At 45.8% G+C, this 24,867-nt stretch overlaps 1 protein-coding gene across 1 annotated transcript in view; it reads right to left on the bottom strand.

Moving 5' to 3' along the window:
• TOPAZ1 (testis and ovary specific TOPAZ 1) overlaps positions 1-24,867 on the bottom strand; it is a 101,959-nt gene that overhangs the window by 21,487 nt on the left and 55,605 nt on the right. Inside the window, exon 14 of the mRNA XM_065398416.1 lies at positions 12,459-12,633. Within this exon, the coding sequence (XP_065254488.1) occupies positions 12,459-12,633 (175 nt within the window). The remainder of the gene's footprint in view (positions 1-12,458; positions 12,634-24,867) is intronic.

Raw genomic sequence — 24,867 nt, 5'->3', positions numbered from 1 at the left:
GACAAAACTGGGAGGAAAGATCAAATCAGTATCTTAGATGCCTATATACAAATGCGAGAAGTATGGGTAATAAGCAGGAAGAACTGGAAGTGCTAACAAATAAATACAACTATGACATTGTTGGCATCACTGAAACTTGGTGGGATAATACACATGATTGGAATGTTGGTGTGGATGGATACAGCTTGCTCAGGAAGGATAGACAGGGGAAAAAGGGAGGAGGTGTTGCCTTATATATTAAAAATGTACACACTTGGACTGAGGTAGAGATGGACATAGGAGATGGAAGTGTTGAGAATCTCTGGGTTAGGCTAAAAGGGGTAAAAAACAAGGGTGATGTCATGCTAGGAGTCTACTACAGGCCACCTAACCAGGTGGAAGAGGTGGATGAGGCTTTTTTTAAACAACTAACAAAATCATCCAAAGCCCAAGATTTGGTGGTGATGGGGGACTTCAACTATCCGGATATATATATGGGGGGAGGGATAGCTCAGTGGTTTGAGCGTTGGCCTGCTAAACCCAGGGTTGTGAGTTCAATCCTTGAGGGGGCCATTTGGGGATTTAGTTGGGGAATTGATCCTGCTTTGAGCAGGGGGTTGGACTAGATGATCTCCTGAGGTCCCTTCCAACCCTAATAATCTATGATTCTATGATATGTTGGGAAAATAACACAGCGGGGCACAGACTATCCAACAAATTCTTGGACTGCATTGCAGACAACTTTTTATTTCAGAAGGTTGAAAAAGCTACTAGGGGGGAAGCTGTTCTAGACTTGATTTTAACAAATAGGGAGGAACTCGTTGAGAATTTGAAAGTAGAAGGCAGCTTGGGTGAAAGTGATCATGAAATCATAGAGTTTGCAATTCTAAGGAAGGGTAGAAGGGAGAACAGCAAAATAGAGACAATGGATTTCAGGAAGGCGGATTTTGGTAAGCTCAGAGAGCTGATAGGTAAGGTCCCATGGGAATCAAGACTGAGGGGAAAAACAACTGAGGAGAGTTGGCAGTTTTTCAAAGGGACACTATTAAGGGCCCAAAAGCAAGCTATTCCGCTGGTTAGGAAAGATAGAAAATGTGGCAAAAGACCACCTTGGCTTAACCACGAGATCTTGCATGATCTAAAAAATAAAAAGGAGTCATATAAAAAATGGAAACTAGGACAGATTACAAAGGATGAATATAGGCAAACAACACAGGAATGCAGGGGCAAGATTAGAAAGGCAAAGGCACAAAATGAGCTCAAACTAGCTACGGGAATAAAGGGGAACAAGAAGACTTTTTATCAATACATTAGAAGCAAGAGGAAGACCAAAGACAGGGCAGGCCCACTGCTTAGTGAAGAGGGAGAAACAGTAACAGGAAACTTGGAAATGGCAGAGATGCTTAATGACTTCTTTGTTTCAGTCTTCACCGAGAAGTCTGAAGGAATGCCTAACATAGTGAATGGTAATGGGAAGGGGGTAGGTTTAGCAGATAAAATAAAAAAAGAACAAGTTAAAAATCACTTGGAAAAGTTAGATGCCTGCAAGTCACCAGGGCCGGATTAAATGCATCCTAGAATACTCAAGGAGCTAATAGAGGAGGTATCTGAGCCTCTAGCTATTATCTTTGGAAAATCATGGGAGACGGGAGAGATTCCAGAAGACTGGAAAAGGGCAAATATAGTGCCCATCTATAAAAAGGGAAATAAAAACAACCCAGGAAACTACAGACCAGTTAGTTTAACTTCTGTGCCAGGGAAGATAATGGAGCAAGTAATTAAGGAAATCATCTGCAAACACTTGGAAGGTGGTAAGGTGATAGGGAACAGCCAGCATGGATTTGTAAAGAACAAATCATGTCAAACCAATCTGATAGCTTTCTTCGATAGGATAACGAGTCTTGTGGACAAGGGAGAAGCTGTGGATGTGGTATACCTAGACTTTAGTAAGGCATTTGATACGGTCTCGCATGATATTCTTATCGACAAACTAGGCAAATACAATTTAGATGGGGCTACTATAAGGTGGGTGCATAACTGGCTGGATAACCGTACTCAGAGAGTTGTTATTAATGGTTCCCAATCCTGCTGGAAAGGCATAACGAGTGGGGTTCCGCAGGGGTCTGTTTTGGGACCGGCTCTGTTCAATATCTTCATTAACTACTTAGATATTGGCATAGAAAGTACGCTTATTAAGTTTGCGGATGATACCAAACTGGGAGGGATTGCAACTGCTTTGGAGGACAGGGTCATAATTCAAAATGATCTGGACAAATTGGAGAAATGGTCTGAGTTAAACAGGATGAAGTTTAACAAAGACAAATGAAAAGTGCTCCACTTAGGAAGAAAAAATCAGTTTCACACATACAGAATGGGAAGAGACTGTCTAGGAAGGAGTACGGCAGAAAGGGATCTAGGGGTTATAGTGGACCACAAGCTAAATATGAGTCAACAGTGTGATGCTGTTGCAAAAAAAGCAAACATGATTCTGGGATGTATTAACAGGTGTGTTGTGAGCAAGACACGAGAAGTCATTCTTCCACTCTACTCTGCTCTGCTCTGGTTAGGCCTCAGCTGGAGTATTGTGTCCAGTTCTGGGCACCGCATTTCAAGAAAGATGTGGAGAAATTGGAAAGGGTCCAGAGAAGAGCAACAAGAATGATTAAAGGTCTTGAGAACATGACCTATGAAGGAAGGCTGAAAGAATTGGGTTTGTTTAGTTTGGAAAAGAGAAGACTGAGAGGGGACATGATAGCAGTTTTCAGGTATCTAAAAGGGTGTCATAAGGAGGAGGGAGAAAACTTGTTCACCTTAGCCTCTGAGGATAGAACAAGAAGCAATGGGCTTAAACTGCAGCAAGGGAGGTCTAGGTTGGACATTAGGAAAAAGTTCCTAACTGTCAGGGTGGTTAAACACTGGAATAAATTGCCTAGGGAGGTTGTGGAATCTCCATCTCTGGAGATATTTAAGAGTAGGTTAGATAAATGTCTATCAGGGATGGTCTAGACAGTATTTGGTCCTGCCATGCGGGCAGGGGACTGGACTCGATGACCTCTCGAGGTCCCTTCCAGTCCTAGAATCTATGAATCTAATCAACACTAACAGACAATTAATTTTAACTAATATAAATTATTAACTAGCTGACAAGGTACGGATCCGGAATCAGTCCAGAGCATTTCCTGATTTGTTCAGCTGTTCTCAGTTTGAAGCACCTGAGGCAGTTGAAGCACCATGCCCTGGAACAATCGACGTTCACAGAGGGCAGGGGGCAAGGGACATGTGAGATGCTACTGCTAGCTCGAGTTCTACCATTCAGGCTGCACCGGTTGGAGCATCTCATGAGTGCTAACATGCAGAGGATATTCGAAGAAGGTGCTGCATTTCTTACTATAGGTGTACATAATGTCACTAAGGACTTGTTTACACTTACAACGCTGCAATGCTATAGCGCTTCAGTGAACTTCTCCCATCGGAGGAGGTACTCCACATCCCCAAGAGGCAGTTGTTACATCAATGAGAGAAGCCCTCCCATTGACATAGTGCTGTCTACACCGGAAGTTTGGTTGATTTAACTGCATTTTCCACACCCTGAGTGATGTAATTATACCGAAATAAGTTTGTAGTGTAGACCAGGGCTAAGTATAGAAGAGAAAACAAACTTCTCAGTCAGTGAGTAAAATGAACCAATGTTCAAGAATTGTTTGAAATGTATTTGCAATTAATATGTATGTTGTTAATAATCTGGGATCTCATAACTTTTAGAACATTTAAAAAAATTTAGGTTCACCTTCAAGTTTAATTGAAATTGTCCAGCTGCAATATATATTTTCATTAGCTATCACATGTTGGGCTAATAATGAGTTGATGGTTATTTTTATGAAGGTTCTCACTGAACTGAGATGATTTTTTCCCTTTGTTGAGCATTAACATTACTGAAACTCTGAGCATGCCTGTGCTGCAGACTGCAAACGAACTCTTAACAGCCAGTCATCTGAATAAGTGCATATAGAAGTCTCTTGTAGGCTGTCACTACACCTGAGTATCTGATGATAATTCTTGGAATTAGAAACGCCCAAAAGGAGGATTTTGTATTGATGATGATTCTCACTTATGCAAAATCATAGTTACTTCTATGTGTTGGTCTGATGGATATAAAGCATGCATCATGACAAGCACCTCAAACCAAATGCATATACTTAAGAGAATTATGCAGGGTACGGTCATGGGAATAGAAAATACGGGGAACAGACTCCCCATTCTCCCAATACTGCTTTAGAAACTTAGAATGCCCCGAACAGCATGATCTCCAAAGCGCCCGGGCCTGCGGTTTGATAGAATTCCATGTCCATGTCCTCATCACTCTCGTTGCCGCGCTGCCGTAGCCTACTCCTCGTCGCCTGGTTTTGCAGGTTCTGGTTCAGCATAAACTGCACGATAACGCGCGAGGTGTTTACAATGTTCATGACTGCTGTCTTGAGCTGAGCGGGCTCCATGCTTGCCGCGGTATGGCGTCTGCACTATTCACTCAGGAAAAAGGCGCGAAACGGTTGTCTGCAGTTGCTTTCCCGGAGGGAGGGGGAGGATATACCCAGAACCACCTGCGACAATGTTTTTGGCCCCATCAGGCATTGGGATCTCAACCCAGAATTCCAATAGGCGGAGGAGACTGCAGGAACTATGGGATAGCTACCCACAGTGCAACGCTCCGAAAATCGACACTAGCCCCAGTACATGGACGCACACCGCATAATTATTATTATTATTTTTTTTATTAATGGAGATATCCTATCTCCTAGAACTGGAAGGGACCTTGAAAGGTCATCGAGTCCAGCCCCCTGCCTTCATTAGCAGGACCAAGTACTGATTTTTGCCCCAGATCCCTAAGTGGCCCCCTCAAGGATTGAACTCACAACCCTGGGTTTAGCAGGCCAGTGCTCAAACCACTGAGCTATTCCCCCCCCCCACTAAGCAATTAATGTGTTTAGTGTGGCCGCATACATTCGACTTTATACAATCTGTTGCCAAAAACCGGTTTCTGTAAAATCGGAATAATCCCGTAGTGCAGACATACCCTTAGAGCCTATAAGTCCAATCAATCCTACATCTTGTTCAGCCAATCGCTCAGAGAAACAGGTTTGTATACATTTGCAGAGGATAATGCTACCGCTTCTTGTTTACAATGTCACCTGAAAGTGAGAACAGGTGTTTGCATGGCACAGTTGTAGCCGGCGCTGCAAGATATTTACATACCAGATGCGCTAAAGATTATGTCCTTTGATGCTTCAACCACCATTCCAGAGGACATACATCCATGCTGATGACAGGTTCTGCTCATTAATGATCCAAAGCAGTGCAGACTGACATGTTCATTTTCATAATCTGAATCAGATGCCACTTGCAGAAGGTTGATTTTCTTTTTTGGTGGTTAGGGTTCTGTAGTTTCCACATCGGAGTGTGGCTCTTTTAAGACTTCTGAAAGCATGCTCCACACCTCATCCCTCTCAGATTTTGGAAGGCACTTCAGATTCTTAAATCTTGGGTCAAATGCTGTAGCTATCTTTAGAAATTTCACATTGGTATCTTCTTTACATTTTGTCAAGTTTGTAGTGAAAGTATTCTTAAAACAAACATGTGCTGCGTCATCATCCAAGACTGCTATAACAGGAGATATATGGCAGAATGAGGGTAAAACAGAGCAGGAGACATACAATTCTCCCCCAAGGAGTTCAGTCACAAATTTAATTAACGCATTATATTTTTAACGAGCATCATCAGGATGGAAGCATGTCTTCTGGAATGATGGCCGAAGCATGAAGAGGCATATGAATATTTAGCGCATATGGCATGTAAATATCTTGCAACGTCAGCTACAACAGTGTCATAAGACTGTCTGTTCTCACTTTCACGTGACATTGTAAATAAGAAGCAGGCAGCATTACCTCCCGTAAATGTAAACAAATTTGTTTCTCTTAGCAATTAGCTGAACAAGAAGTAGGACTGAGTGGACTTGTAGGCTCTAAAGTTTTACACTGTTTGTTTTTGAGTGCAGTTATGTAACAAACAAAAAAAATCTACATTTGTAAGTTGCACTTTCATGATAAAGAGATTGCACGACAGGACTTGTGAATTGAAAAATACTATTTCTTTTATCATTTTACAGTGCAAATATTTGTAATAAATATAAAGTGAGCACTGTACACTTTGTATTGTGTGATGTAACTGAAATCGATATATTTGAAAATGTACGAAAACATCAAAAATATAATACATTTCAATTGGTATTCTATTGTTTAACGGTGGAATTAATCACGATTAATTTTTTTGAGTTAATCGTGTGAGTTAACTGTGATTAACTGACAGCCCTAATTGTAATTGATGTTATTTCTGTCCTGGTCAGCGTGTCTAGTGTTAAATATAATGTAGAACACTATTTGTATTGCACTGGCTTTCACTTTCCCCTCTGGGAATCTTCAGGTATCTGACAGAGAAAACTAAAGGCTGCTCACCAGCAGCTGTTGTTCAAAAGTATAGCTTCTGATGAGCCAGCACAGTAGGAATCGTACCTTTGAAAAATACTATAGTGCACTTTGTGCTCCTTCTATCTGGCATTCTGGAACTGAGGGGATAAATATTCCCTTCTACCCAAGTATCAGGGGGTAGCCGTGTTAGTCTGTATCTACAAAAACAACAAGGAGTCTGGTGGCACCTTAAAGACTAACAGATTTATTTGGGCATAAGCTTTCCTGGGTAAAAACCTCACTTCTTCGGATGCATCCGAAAAAGTGAGGTTTTTACCCAGGAAAGCTTATGCCCAAATAAATCTGTTAGTCTTTAAGGTGCCACCAGACTCCTTGTTGTTATTGCCCTTCTACCCAAATATCCCTCCATTCTTCTCCAAACACATCCTTTAAATCTCTGAAATGGAAGTGAGGTGGGTGCGCCAATGTGGATCTGCAGAGACAATGGGACTGGTGTGAGACAACAATACTAATGGGTATGGGATGGGTCACTACAAAAACTAATTTCCCCCTGCTGATACTCACACCTTCTTGTTAACTGTTTGAAATGGGCCACCTTGATTACATTGGCCTCATCAGCACTACAAGAGTGATTTCCACCCCTTCTTGTCAATTGTTAAGAATAGCCCACTTCCACCTTAATTGAATTGGCTTGTTAACACTGACGCCCTCCCCCTTGGTAAGGCAACTCCCATCTTTTAATATGCTGTGTATTTATACCTCTCTACTGTATTTTCCACTCCATGCATGTGATGAACTGGGTTTTAACCCACGAAAGCTTATGCCCAAATAAATTTGTTAGTCTCTAAGGTGTCACAAGGACTCCTCCTTGTTTTAACAATACTAAAGTAACTACTCTTTTTCCATGGCATTGCCCCCTAAACATCCTAACTATAGCAGATTAGCAAGTAGTGACAATGCTTAGGAAGAAGGTAGAGTACTAATAATTAAATGAGACAAGCATTTCTCCTTTGAATTGGACATACCTGGACTCAGTGTCCAGAGAAAAATGCTTAATTAAAAGTGTAAGTTAAACTCCAGGCAGCAGCGGCTTTACAAATGTCAACAGGCACAAAACAAACAGATGCAGAGAATGCTACTTCTCTTTAGAAGAATGGACTTTTCAGTTTCAGTGAGGTCACACAATATCTGATTACAAAACCTGAATATTTTGCCTGTGGAAAGATACACTTGCTTTCAGTATTTTCACCAAAAAGGTACAAAACAACGTTGTGAACTTCCTGAAGGGTTTATTAAGATTATAGATAATAGCCCTTTTAAATATCCAAGCTTTACCCCAAAAAATTGAGGCTTTGGAAAATATACTGGTAATGAAAGCGTTCAAATGAAAACCAGAGACCACCTAGTCAAAAATGTTGGAGGAGGCTGCAAAACTATTTTATCATTATAAAAACTTTGTAACACATCAAAGCCAAACAATAACCCTCCCTCGCCCTCATCGAGTACAAAATATCCAAAGGAGGGAGAAACTGGCCTGGAGCTAAAACTTTTCAAGGGGTCTTCTGGCAGAGGGAGAAAGAGAAAGAGACCATTCTGGGAAAGCTAAAAAAAGCTAAAATTGTCAAATCCATAGTCCAGGTGGAGACTCAGAGACCCAAGGGGATGACAGCCCTAAAGAGAACTGCACCACTATGGAATGTGCTAATCTAATAAGGAAATAATCTGGGCTGGAAACTGAAAAAGCCAAAAAGAGAACTTCTCTTGCAAAGCCCAGATACTGCCCAACAACATCCCTGAAGGAGAAGCCAGAAGCTCCCTCTAGGGCAGACAAAAGATCTGAATGCCTGATATCTGAGAAAGTCCTCTCAGCCTCTGGACCTCTAAGACCTGGGGAGGCTGAATATTGCATCTCACGATCAGAACCAAGCACCAACACTGACTCCATAATAAATCCCTAAATAAATGTTGTTTGCTCTTATGTTGTTCCTTTCTTCTCTTCTTAGGAAGCAGCAGGCAGCAGTTCCAAAGAGTGCCCCATTTCAGCCATTTCAGCTCATAGATTCAAAGATTCTGGGTCCAAAGACTTTGAAGTCCTCGAACCCAAACCACTTAACTCCTTCTCCAAACAGATGTTAGGCTTAAACCCAAAAAATTCTTTCAACTCTGAGTAATCTGGACAAGGGGTATATCCCACAGAAAAACTACTTCTCAGGTCTTGACATCCCCAAGGCCTCTTCGGTCAGGAAGGTCTTGGGCTTATGGCTCCATGTCCTCCGGTCAAAGACCATATAGATTACACATCCAACAGGCAAATGTCCTTCTCCCAAAGTTGTCAAGTATATAGGGTACTTATCCTTAGACATTTTGTCACAGCAAAAGGAGTCCTTAAATCCCTATCTCTTTCCTTCTGCCATGGAAGGAGAATCCTAATGGGTCAAGTTACATTTTAATAATATGAACAGTAAAAACAATCCTACAAACTACTTTAACTAGTTAAACTGGAATAATCAACAGCTATATGAGAGGATAAATTAACAAGACACAGGGGAAGGAAGAGTTCCACCAACACTCAGGCTGATGGAAAGAGGAAATAAATGACAGGAGGATTTTATCCCAACAGAAGTTGTTGTATTGGATTAGAGAGCTTGATAATTTCCTGTTCTCATTTGCAAGATTGTAAGCCCTTCAAAGCCGGGATCCTGTTCTCTTTTTTGTGTTGTACCTACCACAATGGGGCTCTGATCTTGACTGAAATCTTTGGATGCTCTCACCATAAAAATTATTATCCCCAAAAATTCTAACCTCCTGGTATTATCTTGAGTACATGAGACTTCCTTGCTCCTACTTTCTCACTGGCTGCAGAGATCATGAGTGATTCTGGCTGAAAATGCATAGTTAAAAATAAAGCAGTTTGAGGAAACTGGGAGAATTTGTTTGCATTCTGGGCAATGAAGTGGAGTATAGGAACCCTTAGTGTTGAAGCCAGCTCTGATTTAGACATCTTTGAGAATGATTCTGATTAGGACAGATGTTCATACTATTGTCTCCAAGATGGGCTGAAAACAGAAGCCGTGATAATCACAGAATCATAGAACTGGAAGGGACCTTGAGAGGTCATCTAGTCCAGTCCCCTGCACTCAAGGCAGGACTAAGTATTATCTAGACCAGGGGTCTCAAACTCAAATGACCACGAGGGCCACATGAGGACTAGTGCATTGAACCGAGGGCCGCATCACTGACACTCCCCTTTGCTGCCTCTGGCCCCGCCCCCACTCCACCCCTTCCATTAGGCCCCGCCTCTGCCCCACCTCTTCCCACCCCTTCCCTGCAACATTCCAACCCCTTCCCTGAAGTCCCCACCCCAACGCTGCCCCCAGGGGGGGGAGAAAGGGTGCAGGGTGCGGCAGGGGGCTCAGGGCAGGGCGTTGGTAGGTGGGGTGCAAGAGGGTGAGGGGTGCGGCAGGTGGCTCAGGGCAGGGAGTGCAGGAGGGGTGTGGGATGTGGCGGGGGGCTCAGGGCAGAGAGTTGGGGTGTGGGATGTGGCAGGGGGCTCAGGGCAGGGAGTTGGGGTGCAGAAGGGGTGCAGGGTGCGAGCTCCAGCCCAGCGCCACTTACCTAGAGCAGCTCCGGGGTGGCAGTGGCACGCACCGGGGCCAGGGCAGGCTCCCTGCCTGCCTGCCCTGGCCCCCAGCCCCACGCCGCTCCGTTCTAGGAAGCAGCTGGAACCATGTTCCTGCAGCCCCTGGGGGAGGGAGGGGGGCCTCAGGGTTCCGTGCGTGCGCTGCTCTTGCCGCACCTCTAGCTACCTCCCACAAAGCTCCCATTGGCTGCGGTTCCCTGTTCCCGGCCAATGGGAGCTGCAGGGGGCGGTGCCTGGAAGGAGGCAATGCAGGAGCCCTCTGCTCCTTCCCCCCCCTCCCCCAGCCCGAAGGGGAATGCTGCCAGCTGCTTCACAGAGCGGCGCGGGGCTTGCAACGCCACAGGGGGCAATCCCGTGGGTAGGAGAGGGGCGACGGGGGACGCGGGGAGCTTGGCGGGCCACACGCAAGAGCCCCGCGGGCCGCCGCGTGTTTGAGACCCCTGATCTAGACCATCCCTGACAGGTGTTTGTCCAACCTCTCTTAAAAATCCCCAGTGATGGAGATTCCGCAACCTCCTTAAGCAATTTATTCCAGTGCTTAACCACCCTGACAGTTAGGAAGTTTTTCCTAATGTCCAATCTAAACCACCCTTGCTGCAATTTAAGCCCATTGCTTCTTGTCCTATCCTCAGAGGTTAAGAACAACAATTTTTCTCCCTCCTCCTTGTAACCACCTTTTATGTACTTGAAAACTGTTATGTCCCCCTCTCAATCTTCTCTTCTCCAGACTAAACAAACCCAATTTTTTCAATCTTCCCTCATAGGTCATGTTTTCTAGAACTTTAATCATTTTTGTTGCTCTTCTCTGGACTGTCTCCAATTTGGCCACATCTTTCCTGAAATGTGGCGCCCAGAACTGGACACAATACTCCAGTTGAGGCCTAATCAGCACAGAGTAGAGCGGAAGAATTACTTCTTGTGTCTTGCTTACAATACTCCTGCTAATACATACCAGAATGATGTTTGCTTTTTTTGCAACAGCGTTACACTGTTGACTCATATTTAGTTCAACGGATTGTTCCTTCCTAAGTGGAGTACTTTGCAATTGTCCTTATTGAATTTCATCCTATTTACTTCAGACCATTTCTCCAGTTTGTGCAGATCATTTTGAATTTTAATCCTATCCTCCAAAGCACTTGCAACCCCTCCCAGCTTGGTATTGTCCGCAAACTTTATAAGTGTACTCTCTATGCCATTATCTAAATCACTGATGAAGATATTGAACAGAACCGGACCCAGAACCAATCCCTGCGGTTCTCCACCTTCTGACATAAAAAATTGCCTCCAATACATTCCAAGAACTTGTTGGATAATCTGTGCCCTGACTTGTTATTTTCCCAAGAGATGTCTGGGTAGTTGAAGTTCCCCATCACCACCAAGTCCTGTGCTTTGGATGATTTTGTTAGTTGTTTAAAAAAAAGCCTCATCCATCTCTTCTTCCTGGTTTGGTGGTCTGTAGACCCCCTACCATGACATCACCATCATCGTGACATAATGTTGCACAATGGCATGGACCTAGCAGTATAAAACTCAATTTTAGTACAATTTAACCTAAAAATAATAATAATCAAGAACTATATATAAATAATTTAAAGAGTAAGGGCAGTTGAGATGAAAGGGGACAGACCTTGCTCTGTCAGCTTGAACAAATGAGGAGTCTCACTCAGGGGCAGGATCTCTTTAAACCTCCTCCTCACCCTGCATGCTAGTACAAAATATGTTTTCCTCCTTAATTAATAGTGTTTATACATACAGCATATTACATCTCTGCTCCAGAAACACTAATTGTTTCAATTTGTTTGGGGGTTCAATTCAAGGTGTTTGCTTTGCCCACTAAAGTCCTTAATGGTTTGGTCATGTCATGTGCACTTAAGAGCCTATGTCTGCCTCCCCTTGTGCCATTACCCAAGCTGGAGGCAAGCTGTTGGTTCTTACATTTGTTTGTCTGGAGCAGGTCATTCTCAGTAGAGGGCCCTTGACTCTGGAACATGTTTTTCTTCTTGGCCTGACAAGCAAAGTTTGCATCTTTTAGGGCATGCTGAAAGGCCAATAGATTTACTCTGATTTTTTTTTTTTTTTTTGGAGGGGTAGTTGAGTGGGATGGGTTTTACTTTTTCTTTCTGATCAGGGGGTTCAGGGAGTTTAGCTGCTATTTAACATGTTTACTTAATGTTAATTTTACATGTAGCAAGAGGAATTTTGATTAGTGCACAATATACATTTAAATAAATAAGGTCAAGAGAATGGTAGCTTTATAATTCATCACATAATTTCAGTTTTCTTCTTACACCTGTTCAGTGTAGAGAGTGAATGCTAAAATGCCAAATGCAACATATACATTATTATTATCTTAGTTTTACCTGCTTCAGCAAATTCACAAAAAGGAACTCCTGGTCTCTCTTCCTTGGAGTCTCTTGTTAGTATGTCAGCAATATATAAAGTCAATTTCTGAAGGTCACCAAAATTTTCACATCCTATTCTCATATTAACATACAAAGTTCCCAATTTGGCCCAGTCACTTTTTTCTTTACAGTGCTGTTAAAAGTCAAATAATAAATGTAAATAAGTTTGCTACAAAACACCATACAGTTATTAGTTATTATAACTCAGATGGTACAGCTGGCAGGAACTATTAGGTGCTCAAAATGCACCTTGTACAAATTCTCCTTTTATATTCTCAAATATGTTATCTAACCTTCTGAACATTTCCCTCAATGATGTCTCAACCAGCTCTTATAGTAGGCTGTTTTATTGCTCTTATTTTGTCCAGATCAGATAAGAAAGCTAGTTTTTCCTAACTTCAATTTAAAAACAGTAATTCTTGTAATACATCTGACTAGCCACAAGTAGGTCATCCCCCCTTTGTATTATTTCCTTTCAAATGTTCATACTGTTTTAACTCCATTTCTTTATGATTCTATTAGTATCTCCTCATGTATCATGTCTTCCAACCCTGTTTTCTTTGTTGTTATTCTTCATGCTGTTTTATTTCCAGCCTTTTTTCAGTGAAAAACCCCTAACTGAACTAAAATGAGGTCCCCGTCATTATTGGCAAAGGAACATTAATGGTATTATATGCAATACTTCAGTATGCACATTCCAGGTATTTTGTTATAGCCTCACATTGTAAAGTTTCTATAATCTGCTTTCCATGTCTGTTATGCATGTTCAACCGACTTAAATGTTTTTCTGCAATGTTTCTATCACATTCTCCCATTTTATATTTTTGTTTAATATTGACCCTTTCCAAATGTATACAATTAGAGTTGTTTATCAAACCAGCCCTTCAAAATGTAAGTCTTTATTTTTCTTGTATCATATACTGTGTTTGCTATATATGGAGTTTCTGAATCATCTCAAAATTTGATCAAACTGATAGCCTCACAAACCAGATAAATTTATAAACATATTAAATATCTTTTTCCAAAACATACACTCAAAGTTCTGTTCTACTCTGAAAAGTGACTTTAAAAAGTATCATTGTGTGGTTTCATGTTTAGTGTGTCTCCATTTTCATACTGAATTTACTCAGTTTTACAAGTAAAAAGAGTTACTAGAAGTAACATTTTCTCTTGAAAATTGAGCAAATGTCATTTGGAAATAATTGATAAAAAACAAACCTCTTAATGTATATTTGTTTAAACAGACACACTTTTCGGAGAACAACACCACATATATATCAGTTCTGGTGTATTTACTGCCCTCTAGGCAGACTAGGGCCTGGTCTACACTAGGAAATTAGGTCAGTATAACTATGTCGCTCAGGGGTGTGAAAAACCCACATGCCGAGCGACGCAGTAAAACTGACCTAATGTCTGGTGTAGACAATACTAGGTCAACAGGAGAATTCTCCCATCAACCTAGCTACCACCTCTTGGGGAAGTGGAGTACCTATGCCAATGGGAGAAGCCCTCCCATCGACACAGTTAGTGTCTTCACTGAAGTGCTCCAGCGGCACAGCTGCACTGGTGCAGCTGTCTCACTGTAATGGTTTATGTGCAGACAAGCCCTAGGGGTAGAGTTGAGGTGCAAAACCAGCCAATAACTACACAAGCTGGAACTCATCTGCCCCTTCAAAACAGTTAGTTATACAATTTCCTATTTGAAATACAGGAATAAAGAGAATGGTGTTTGTTCCCAGAAAAAATGGTTACCTACTTTTCGTAACTGTTGTTCTTTGAGATGTGTTGCTCATATCCATTCCAAGTAGGTGTCTGCGCACCACGTGCACAGTCATCGGAAGGTTTTTCCCTTAGCGGTACCCGTTGGGTTGGCTGTAGAGCTGCCTGGAGTGGTGCCTTTATGGGAGTGTATATAGGTCCCTGCCAACCCGCTACCTTTTCAAGTTCCTTCTTGCCGGATACTCCGAGAGAGGGGAGGCGGAGGGGTCTTGGAATGGACATGAGCAACACATTTCAAAGAACAGTTACGAAAGTTAGGTAACTTTTTTTTTCCTTCGCGTGATTGCTCATGTCAATTCCAAGTAGGTGACTCCCAAGCAGTCCCCCAGAGAGGTCGGAGTTCACCAAGTTGCAGACTGAAGCCTGCTCTACCAAATGCAGCATTGTCTCTAGCCTGTTGAGTGATGGTATAGTGCGACGTTAAGTGTGAATCGACGACTGCAGATGTCCTGAATGGGGACCTGAGCCAGGAACACTGCAGAGGAAGCTTTCCACTCTTGTAGAGCGCGCTGTCAACGGTGGAGACGGAATCTTTGCCAAGACATAGTACGTCCTGATACAGGCCATGATCCAAAGGAGATTCTTTGGGATGAGACAGGAAGACCTTTCATCCTCTCGGCAATGGCCATGAAGAGCTGTGTCGACCTTCTAACCGACTTTGTCCGCTCAATGTAAAAAGCTAGCGTGCGTCTAACGTCCAGAGACTGAAGCATGTTAGCATGTAGCTTGAGGCAGAACACCAGCAGAAAGATGTCCTGATTCACGTGAAATTGCGAGACTACCTTTGGGAGGAAAGCCGTGTGTGGTTGTAACTGCACCTTGTCCTTATAAAACACGGAATAAAGGGGCTTAGACGTCAGAGCCTTGAGCTCAGACACTTTTCTGATTAATGTTATAGCCACTAGGAATGCTACTTTCCACGAAAGGTAAAGGAGAGAACAAGTTGCCAGGGGCTCGAAGGGAGGGCCCATCAGCCTAGAGAGCACCAAACTGAGAACCCATGGGGGGATCGGTTGCTGTACTTTAGGGTACAGTCTGTCTACACCCTTGAGAAAAGGGCCGATGATAGGGTTAGCAAACACCGAGAGGCCCACTGCACCAGGGTGGGAAGCTGAAATCGCAGCCAGGTGAATCTTTATTGATGATATTGCCAACCCCTGCTGCTTTTAACTGGAGTAAATAGTCCAGGATGAAGGGAATAGAGTTCTGCAATGGAGGAGTGCCCTTCTGAAGTGACCAAATTGAAAACCTCTTCCACTTAGCCAGATAAGTGGCACAAGTGGAAGCTTTCTGCTGCTGAGGAGAACCTCCCTAACCAAGTCTGAGCATGCAAGCTCCAATGTGTTTAGCCATGGAGTTTCCATGCCGTGAGGTGGAGAGACTCCATGTTGGGGTGCTAGAGGCCGCCGTGGTCCTGGGTGATCAAGTCCAGAACCAGGGGCAGAGTTATAGGTGTGTCCAGGAACAGGTCCAGCAGCGTGGTGAACCAGTGCTGACGTGGCTACGCTGGAGCTATCAAGATTAATGACACTTTGTCCTGTCGGAGCTTGATGAGGACTGATAGAACAGTGGGAATGCATACAGCAGGCTCCCTTTCCAGGAAAGGAAGAAGGCGTCCATGAGCGAGCCTTCTCTGTGATTCAGGAAGGAGCAGAACTGCTGAACCTTCCTGTTGTGTCACAAACAGGTCTATCTGGGGAGAGCCCCACCTTTGGAAAATACTGATGGCAACATCCAGGTGAAGAGACCACATGTGGCCGTGAAAGGACCTGCTGAGGCGGTTGGCCAGTTCGTTCTATGAACCCGGAAGGTGCGAGGCCTCCAATTGTAGTGAGTAGGCAATGCAAAATTCCTACAGCTTGAGGGCTTCTGACACGGGGGGGGGGGGGGGGGAGCGAGCACCATCCTGTCTGTTTATATAAACATCGTTGTGGTGTTGTCTGTCAATACTGACACACATCTGCCCTGAAGATGGGTTTGAAATGTCTGGCAAGCAAGACACACTGCACACATCTCCTTGAGGTTGATATGCAGCAAAAGTTCTGCCTGGGACCACAGACCTTGAGTCCTGAGGTTGCCTAAGTGTGCTCCCCATCCCATTGCCAACACATCCTTGACTAGTGACAGCATCGGCTGAGGTTTGGAGAAGGGTATTCCCGCACATACTGTTTGTGGGTCGAGCCACCACTGGAGGGACTCGAGAACCTGAGGGGTAAGAGTGACCAGTCTGTCCAGGTGGTCTCAGTTCAGCCTGTAGAGTTGGGCCAGACAAGCCTGAAGGGGACGAAGCCGCAGTCTGGAGTGCTGTACCATATGTCTCAGTAATTTTAGGCAATCCCACGCCGCTGTGGTGGGGAATCTGCTGACGCTCATGGCGAGGAAACGAGTTTCCAGAAGAAAAGCCCTGGCCTGGGTGCAGTCTAGCAGGATTCTGATAAACGCTATCCTCTAAGTGGGGGTTTTAGTTGACTTTACCATGTTCAGAATGAGGCCAAGCCTGAGGAATGTCAAGCGCATCAGACTCACATGGTCCTCCACTTGGGCCTGAGATGGGCCCTTGATTAGCCAGTTGTCCAGATAGGGAAATACCTGCACCTGCTGCTTCTGTAGGAATGCTGCCACAACCGCCATGCACTTGGTGAATACCCGAGGAGCCGCCAAGAGGCTGAAGGTGAGGACCATGAACTGATAGTGGATGTTTACCACGAATCGAGGAAATCTTCTGTGGGATGGAATTATGGAGATGTGAAAATATGTGTCCTTCAAAGTCTAGGGCAGCGTACCAGTCCCCCGGATCCAGAGAGGGGATGATGGATGCCAGGGAGACCATGCAGAACTTCAACTTCTTTATGAATCTGTTGAGGTTTTGCAGGTCTAAAATAGGCCTGAGCCCACCCTTAGCCTTGGGAATTAGGAAATAACGGGAGTAGAAACCCTTGCCCCTGAATTCCAGAGGGACAGGGTGGGTGGGTCAAGAATATCCCAATTCTGCCATGTTCAGGACCCACCAGTCTGAGGTTATTTGGGGCCAAGCACGGTAGAAAAGGGATAGATGGGTCACAAAAGGTGGGAAAGGATCTGGGTGCGTCGCTCCCGGGCACACCTTCAAAAAGTTTTATTGGAAGCCGGAGACTGCCTCGTCGAGCCCTGGCCCTGGTTCGAGGATGATTGCGGAGGCCTTTGCCTATTACTCCTACCCCGTTTCCTGCTATAGTCCTGTCTCTGCTGAGAGGGATAGAAGCGAGGCGGGGGCTGAGGCTTAAAATGCTTCCTCTGCAGGGCTGGCATGTGGAGGCCCAGCGACTTTAAGGTTGCCCTAGAGTCTTTTAAGCTCTGAAGCCTAGAGTCCATCTGTTCTGCGAACAGACCCGAGCTGTCAAAGGGCAAGTCCTGAATGGTCTGCTGTGCCTCTGGTGGGAGGCCTGAGACCTGCAGCCACAAGCTTCAGCACGTAACAATGGCAGTGGACATTGTGCAGGTGGCCAAGTCCGCCGCGTCCAACGCAGCCTGCAAGGAAGTCCTTGCAATCGCCTTACCCTCGTCGATAACAGCTCCAAAGTCGGATCGGGAGTCTGTTGGAAGGAGCTCCTTAAACTTGGACAGAGTTCCAAGAATTAAAATTATAGTGGCTAAGCACCGCTTGCTGATTAGCAATTTGAAGCTGGAGCCCCCCCATGGAATAGACTTTATGGCCAAAGAGGTCCAGCTTCTTTGCCTCTTTGGATTTTGGTGGAGGGCCTTGCTGTCCTTGCCTTTCCTTGGTGTTGGCCATGTCCACTACCAACGTACCCTGTTGAGGGTGGATGAAGAGATATTCATACCCCTTGGAGGGTACAGAGTATTTCCTTTCCACCCCCTTTGCCGTGGTTGGAATGGAGGCGGGAGTTTGGAAGAGGATCTTTGTGGTACTATGAATGGTCTTGATCAAGGGCAAGGCCACCCTTGACGGCCCTTCTGGCGTCAGAATATCCACCTGTCTTCTGATACCTCTTCTGCCTGAAGACCTAGGTATGAGCTATTCTTCTAAGCAGCTCTTGATGAACCCTATTGTCCATGGCCGGCAAAGAGGCAGACGAGCCCACTACTACCTTGTCTGGGGAGGAAGATGAAGACACCCCCATGGGCACAGGTTCCTCCTGACCCCCCAATTCACGGGGTTCCTCCCCACCATGATGCTGGGTATGTGGTGGCAGGCACAGTGCCGGCTGCCACCTTGGTGCTGACTGTGGTGCCGACTGCAGTGCCGGCCTCGGTGCTGGGTTGGGTGTCAGGCTCCGATCCTTTTGGAGATTCCCTTACCATCAAGGAAAATGGGGGGCCCTGCCTGTCCAAGGCAACAGACAGGGACCTAGAGCTTGGCCCCTGAGCTTGATGGCATGCCCAGGGGGTCCAAAATGGCCATTGCGTCGGAGCCTGTCATTGAGGAGGCCAGGGCATCACATGGACGTGGTGTGCCTCCTCCCGCTGGGAACGACGAGAATGGTGCCAGCTCCACCTGGAGATATGTGACTCTGACTCCGAGGTGGAGTCCAACCTTGAGGACCACAGGGGTGCTGTGGCGGACGGTGCTATAGAGCGGTGCCAAGGAGAATGGTGCCCTGGTTTGCCCTTGGAGAGAACTGGCCCCTTGTGCAGCGCCGGCACTGGTTCCGGTGCCGGAGACTGCTGGGCCGTTGTCTCTATAAGATCCCTTGTGGCCCCAAATGTATCTGGGGTAGATAGCATGTCCAACTCTCCCACCTGGCTCTCCCACGCCGGGGAGTCCAATGGGACTGGACTCGACAGTTCTGCGTGTGTGCCCAGAGCCAACGGTGCCAGTTTCGCCTGAGCAGGAGCTGAATGTCCCGGCACGGGACGCACTCTGCGGGCCCCATCGCGCTCCACTGCTCTAATTGTTGATGAATGCCCCCTCTTGGCTCTTCTTTGCTTCTTATGCGGCACTGGCAAATGTGACCGGTGCCGAGAGGCCACCGAAGTTTTCTTTCATGCTGGAGAGTGTTGGTGCTGCAAGTCCCTGGGTGCTGGGTCCTTTGCTGGCGCCGTGGCCTCCCTTACTGAGGCTGGTGTGCTCCACACCGAAGTGCTGGGTTTCGGCACCAACACAGGCTCTGCCGGCTGTGGGAGAAGAGCCGACTCCATAAGGAGAAGTTTAAGTCTGAAATCCCTCTCCTTTTTTGTTCTTGGGTGGAAGCTCCTGCAGATCCTACACTTATCAGTCTGATGGGCTTCCCCCAAAAGCACTTTAAGCAGGAGTCGTGAGGATCTCCCCTGGGCATAGGCTTCTGATAGGACCACCAGGGTTTGAAGCCTTGAGACCGAGGCATGCCCTCCCCCCAACAAAGACTTAACTACTAACTAACTACACTAAAAACTAACAATACAATGCTAATAAAACTATTGTGATACAGAAGGGCCAGGGAGCAGTGGGAGAGGGGAAATATATAAGCCCTAGGCTAATTAAGGCGCGGTTCCCTGTAGACTAGGGAGGGTGGCTACAGGTTAATTGGAGCACCTGCAGTCAATTAAGGCCCTGTCAGGAACCTAATAAAACCCCGTTTCAGGCAGTCAGGGAGGAGGAAGGAGAGAGGACTGGAGCTTGGAGGTGTGTTGTGAGATTTGAAAGACTAGAGAACCGAAGTAAGGCCTTCGAGAGGACAGCCCTGCGGGAGACCTGGCCCCAGTGGTCGGGCATCCTCGCCCCATTTTTGTGTGAGGAGGCCCAGAAGGCCTACTATGATATGACTGCAGAGGAGGTGGCAGAATACCCCCGACTGAAGGCGGAGATCCTGGCCAGGGCAGGGGTAAATACAGCCTTGCGAGCCCAGCGATTCCATGAATGGCAGTACTGCGAAGACAAGACACCGCGATCACAACTATTTGATCTAATCCACCTAGCCCGGAAGTGGTCACGCCCAGAGGCTCTCAGCTCGGAGAAAATGATGGAGCTCCTGGTGCTGGACCGCTATACGAGGGGGGACTACCCTTGGGCCTTCAAGCCTGGGTAGGCCAGAATGACCCCTTCACCGATGACAAACTGGTCACCCTTGTAGAGAGACAACTGGCAGCACGTGAACTGTTCGAAACCCCAGGAGGTGAAACACGGCGTTTCAGGAAACCAGTCCCGACCCCGAGGCCCGGATCATCAAGAACTCCAGGAAAGCCATAGCTGGAAGAACAGGCCCCAAGGAGCGGCCTGAGGCCCTAAAGGGACCTGGAGGTTCGAGGGGAGAGAGTTGGGGGAGTGGGTCAGAGGGCCCAAGACAGAGGGCAACCTCCAGGATGAGATATTGCTGTTATGAGTGTGGGGAGTTGGGGCATATAGGAGCCCAGTGCCCCAACAGGGAAGAGCCCATGCAATGTAATCTGGGAGATCCTGGGGAACAATGTGGCCTAATCAGCCTGATGGGGGTCGTGAAGGCCCCACATGAGTACACCAGGACAGTAAAGATGAACGGCATCCAGACCATAGCTTTGGTGGACTCTGGGAGTGCTATCACATTGGTCTCAGGGAAGTTAGTGGGGCAAGACCAACTGAGCCGGGCCAAGAGCACCGGAGTGACATGTGTCCATGGCACAGTAAATTTCTACCCCACCTAGGGAAACACTACCAAGATGACTGCAGGGGTGGTCCCAAAGCTTCCCTACCCGGTCTTAATTGGCAGGGATTTTCCTGGGTTCGAGAGCCTACTCCCCCCCATCGAGTTAGGGGGAGGGAAGTAAACCCCAAGCAGAGCTCGAGGCGCCCATGGATGGCCCTACCACAATTTTTGCTGTGTTTTCCCCAGAGTTAGTTTCACTGCCCAGGAAGTCCCGGAAATCTAGACAGGAAAGGAGGGCAGATAAAAGATTGGGAACCAGGATTTTGGCAGTAAACCAGAGAGCTGCCCTGGTTGGGAGGAGGCCCCGTCAGGGAAACCGCAAGGTAGTACGCACCAGTGGAGACCCAGAGACGGCCCCAGCATGAGCGGAAGCACCCCAAGAGAAGGAGGGGAGCCCAGTCCAATAGAATCAGGCCAGATCGGTCCCGCACACGAGTGTTTTGGGCAGGACCAAGCCGATGACCCTCTTTATGCAAACGTGAGGGAGGAGGTAGTAGAGGTAAATGGTGTGCCAGTAGAAGGAAAAACCAAAGGCCCAGGGCCATACTATATAATCAAACAGGATCTGTTGTACCAGGTAGTGCCAAATGGGGGAGAAGTAGTAGAACAGCTCTTGGTGCCAAGGAGGCACACAAGGGCTGTATTAGAGTTAGCTCACAGTCATCTGTTTGGGAGACATTTAAGAGCAGACAAGACCCTGGATAGAGTCCTAAGGAGGTTCTACTGGCCGGGGGTTCAGGCAGAAGTCCAGGGCTATTGCGAGGACGACAAAAAGGAATTCATCCTACAAACAGACGCCTCAGAGGTAGGACTTGGGGCCGTCCTTTCACAGATGGTGGGGGATGAGGAGCACACAATCCTTTACCTCAGCCAAAAGCTCCTGCCCAGGGAGCAACGGTACACCGTAGTAGAAAAGGAATGCCCAGCAGTTAAATGGGCCATGGATATTCTACAGTACTACCTACTTGGGCGGCGGTTCACCCTTGTGATGGACCACGCCCCACTCCAATGCACACAAACAAGGAGAGGAATGCACGAGTGACTAGATGGTTCCTATCCCTACAATCTTTCGACTTCCGGATACAGCATAGAGTCGGAAGCCAACACAGCAACGCGGACGGCCTGTCACAACAACACTGTTTCTCGTCCCAAGTAGCCCAACCCCATGGTGTTGAGTGGCTGGGGGTGCAGAATATGTGATATAGGAGGGCCAGAGAGCAGTGGGAGAGTGGTAGAAGGGAAATAGGAACTTAATAAAACCCCATTTCAGGCAGTCAGGGAGGAGGAAGGAGAGAGGACTGGAGCTTGGAGGTGTGTTATGAGATTTGAAAGACTAGAGAAGTGAAGTAAGGGAGACTCCCTCCCCCAGCGTCTAAGGGCCGAAGGTACCCCACCCAAAGGGGGAAGAGGGTAAGAACCCGCAGGGGTTGAGAGGGGCTGGGGCTCAGAATGAGGAGCAAACCCAGGCCCCTCCCCTGCTTCCCTCCTCTACCACCTTCCTGGGACACTAGCGCCCCAAGAGCAGGGGCAAAGGGTGGCATCTTAGCCTCCCCCGCCAAGAAAAGCGCAGGACCCACCATACTAACATCGGCCATCTTGCCACACTATTTACAAAACCAAAAAAAGGGAATGCTAGGGAAGAAGCTCCAACGACCGTCACTGGCAGTAAGGAGGAACTGAAGAGGCGGCGGGTTGGCAGGGCCCTATGTACACCGCCATAAAGGCACCACTCCAGGGGGCTCCACAGCCGACTCAACAGGTACCGCTAGGGGAAAAACCTTCTGACGACTGTGCACGTGGTGCACACACACCTACTCGGAATTGACATGAGCAATCACTCGAAGAAGAACTGAAGGTGCTGTTCTTAGACTCTCTGCATTCAGCCTTGTTATGCACAGATAGAGTGCTCTCTCTTTCAACAGCAGACTGTCATTTATTACTCCTGTCATTGGCCTTGTTCAGAATATTGCTTAAAATACCCATATCTTGCATCATTTTTACTTTCACTGGCTTTCAAAAGCAACAGGTTTATCTACTTTCTACATTCAATGATATATGCTTGAACTCGAGGAGGGCAATTATGCTCCTAATTGGAACCAATATGCAAAACCAACACTCCTACCAGTCTTAACATCAAATTATTATTATTACCCTTTTAATATAACCAAAATAATACATTGTGGGGATAAACTAATGCCTGACATCTGAAACTTCAAATTACTCAAACTACCATGAATACTGATTTGTTGATATGTCCAATAGCAATTACATTACCATCCTCCATTCCTAATTCAAACCAAATGCATATATTGCGCTCATATGTTGCATAACCCATGAGAATTATAGAAACCTGGTTTCCTACTAGAGAAGTGTACCATACTGTGTACCACACAGTGGTCTTATCTTGTGATTTGTCTATTACAGCACTTCAACTAATCTAGGTAGGGCCTTTTTATCATTTTTTTAAATTAAAAAAAGATTCGAGAAGGCTAATGTAATGATTACCATTCATAATAGACAAGGAAAGGAAGTTTGATGGAAAACAAATCAAAATCCACCACAAATTTTGTTAACTGGAAAAGTTTTTAACCCTCGTTCATGGCTAATGACTAGTATAAAACGTGCCAGTCACTGTAGTATGTATGTATTTGTGGCATTTCTAAGGTGCTTAACTCTGGTATTCAAGCATTGCATAGTTCTAGGATGTAGGTGCCAGATAAATATTTAAAGATTATAAAGGAATTTTCAGTTAAGAACTCTGCTCTCTGCTGCATGGATCAGGTGCTCTTCATAGATGTTTTGCATCCTCATCTTTTCCTCCCACTTTATTTTTCCTTTCATGAGGAGTGCAAGATTATGTCATTGTGGGAAGACTTCTGAAGAGGTGCATCTCACATCATCGTTTAAACATGGTAAGACTCTAGGATTCATCTTGATGTCTGACAGCACGTAGTCTTATAGTTTAGGGCCTTCTATTCTGGATGCCCTGCCTTCTATTAGGTGGGTCTTCTACCCTGGTCACACACAGATTCCCTACCTCCAATGAATTTAGTGTCTTGGTGGGTCACAATAGAGAACTGTCTGCAAGAGAACAAGCTGGAGTATGGCAAAGGGTCTTAAAGATTAGGACTACAATCTTGAATTGGACCTGAAGTTAAATGGGGAGCAAATGGGACACTGACATTTGGTGTTGCTGGTCTTTCCTCCATAGGAGGCAGGCAGCTGTATGTTGCATGAATCAAAACTTGTAAGTGGCCTTCATCTTTAGCCCTAGGTGAAGCAAGTCACAATACTCAAATTGGGAGATGAAAGAGTGGAGCACAACTGTCTGGTCCTCATCTGAGAGGAATGGGCACGATCTCCTTCCCAGCAGAAGGGGGAAGACAATCTTTCTTTTTACTGTTGCTGTGTGTGTCTAAGAGCACTGGTAAACCCAACATGAGCCCACCACGGTGCACTATTTTGATAACTGGTGTGCAAAAACTCTCAATAGTGATGGGGACAGAGGTTTCAGATACAGAAACACACTGAAAAAGAAGAGACAGATTGAGCTTTGAGAGAACTCTCGGAAATGTAAAGCAGTTACCATTCACAATTCTCTCAGATATATCAGACAGGAATGATTCAAGCCAGCTTGGTGCTTCATCATCTATTCCAGCTGTCTCATATATGTGAGGCCATTTAAAACAATATTGTAAAATCAGCACCTGTTGTGTGCCCTATCTCACCAGAGGTTGGTTGAAATGCTTGTGTAGTACTCTCATGCTCCTGTTCAGTATGAAGCTGCTTCATGCTGATTAAGTGCAATGGAGTGTCAGTAACTTGAGCCCCTCAAAATAGAAGAGATTTTGATTCTTCATCATGATATTAATTGGGGTGCATTAAAGGTTCTCCCCTCCTATTTAACAAGAAACCTACATCCACTATTTCCTTAAATTCTTGCTCAAATGCACACCAGCTTTGGGGACAGTTCTTTAAAAACCACAGTA

Source organism: Emys orbicularis, chromosome 2 (genome assembly GCF_028017835.1).
Source record: "Emys orbicularis isolate rEmyOrb1 chromosome 2, rEmyOrb1.hap1, whole genome shotgun sequence".
NCBI classification, from domain to species: Eukaryota; Metazoa; Chordata; order Testudines; family Emydidae; genus Emys; species Emys orbicularis.
The sequence above is the reverse complement of the archived record's forward strand: the minus strand, read 5'-3'. Positions and strand labels throughout refer to the sequence as shown.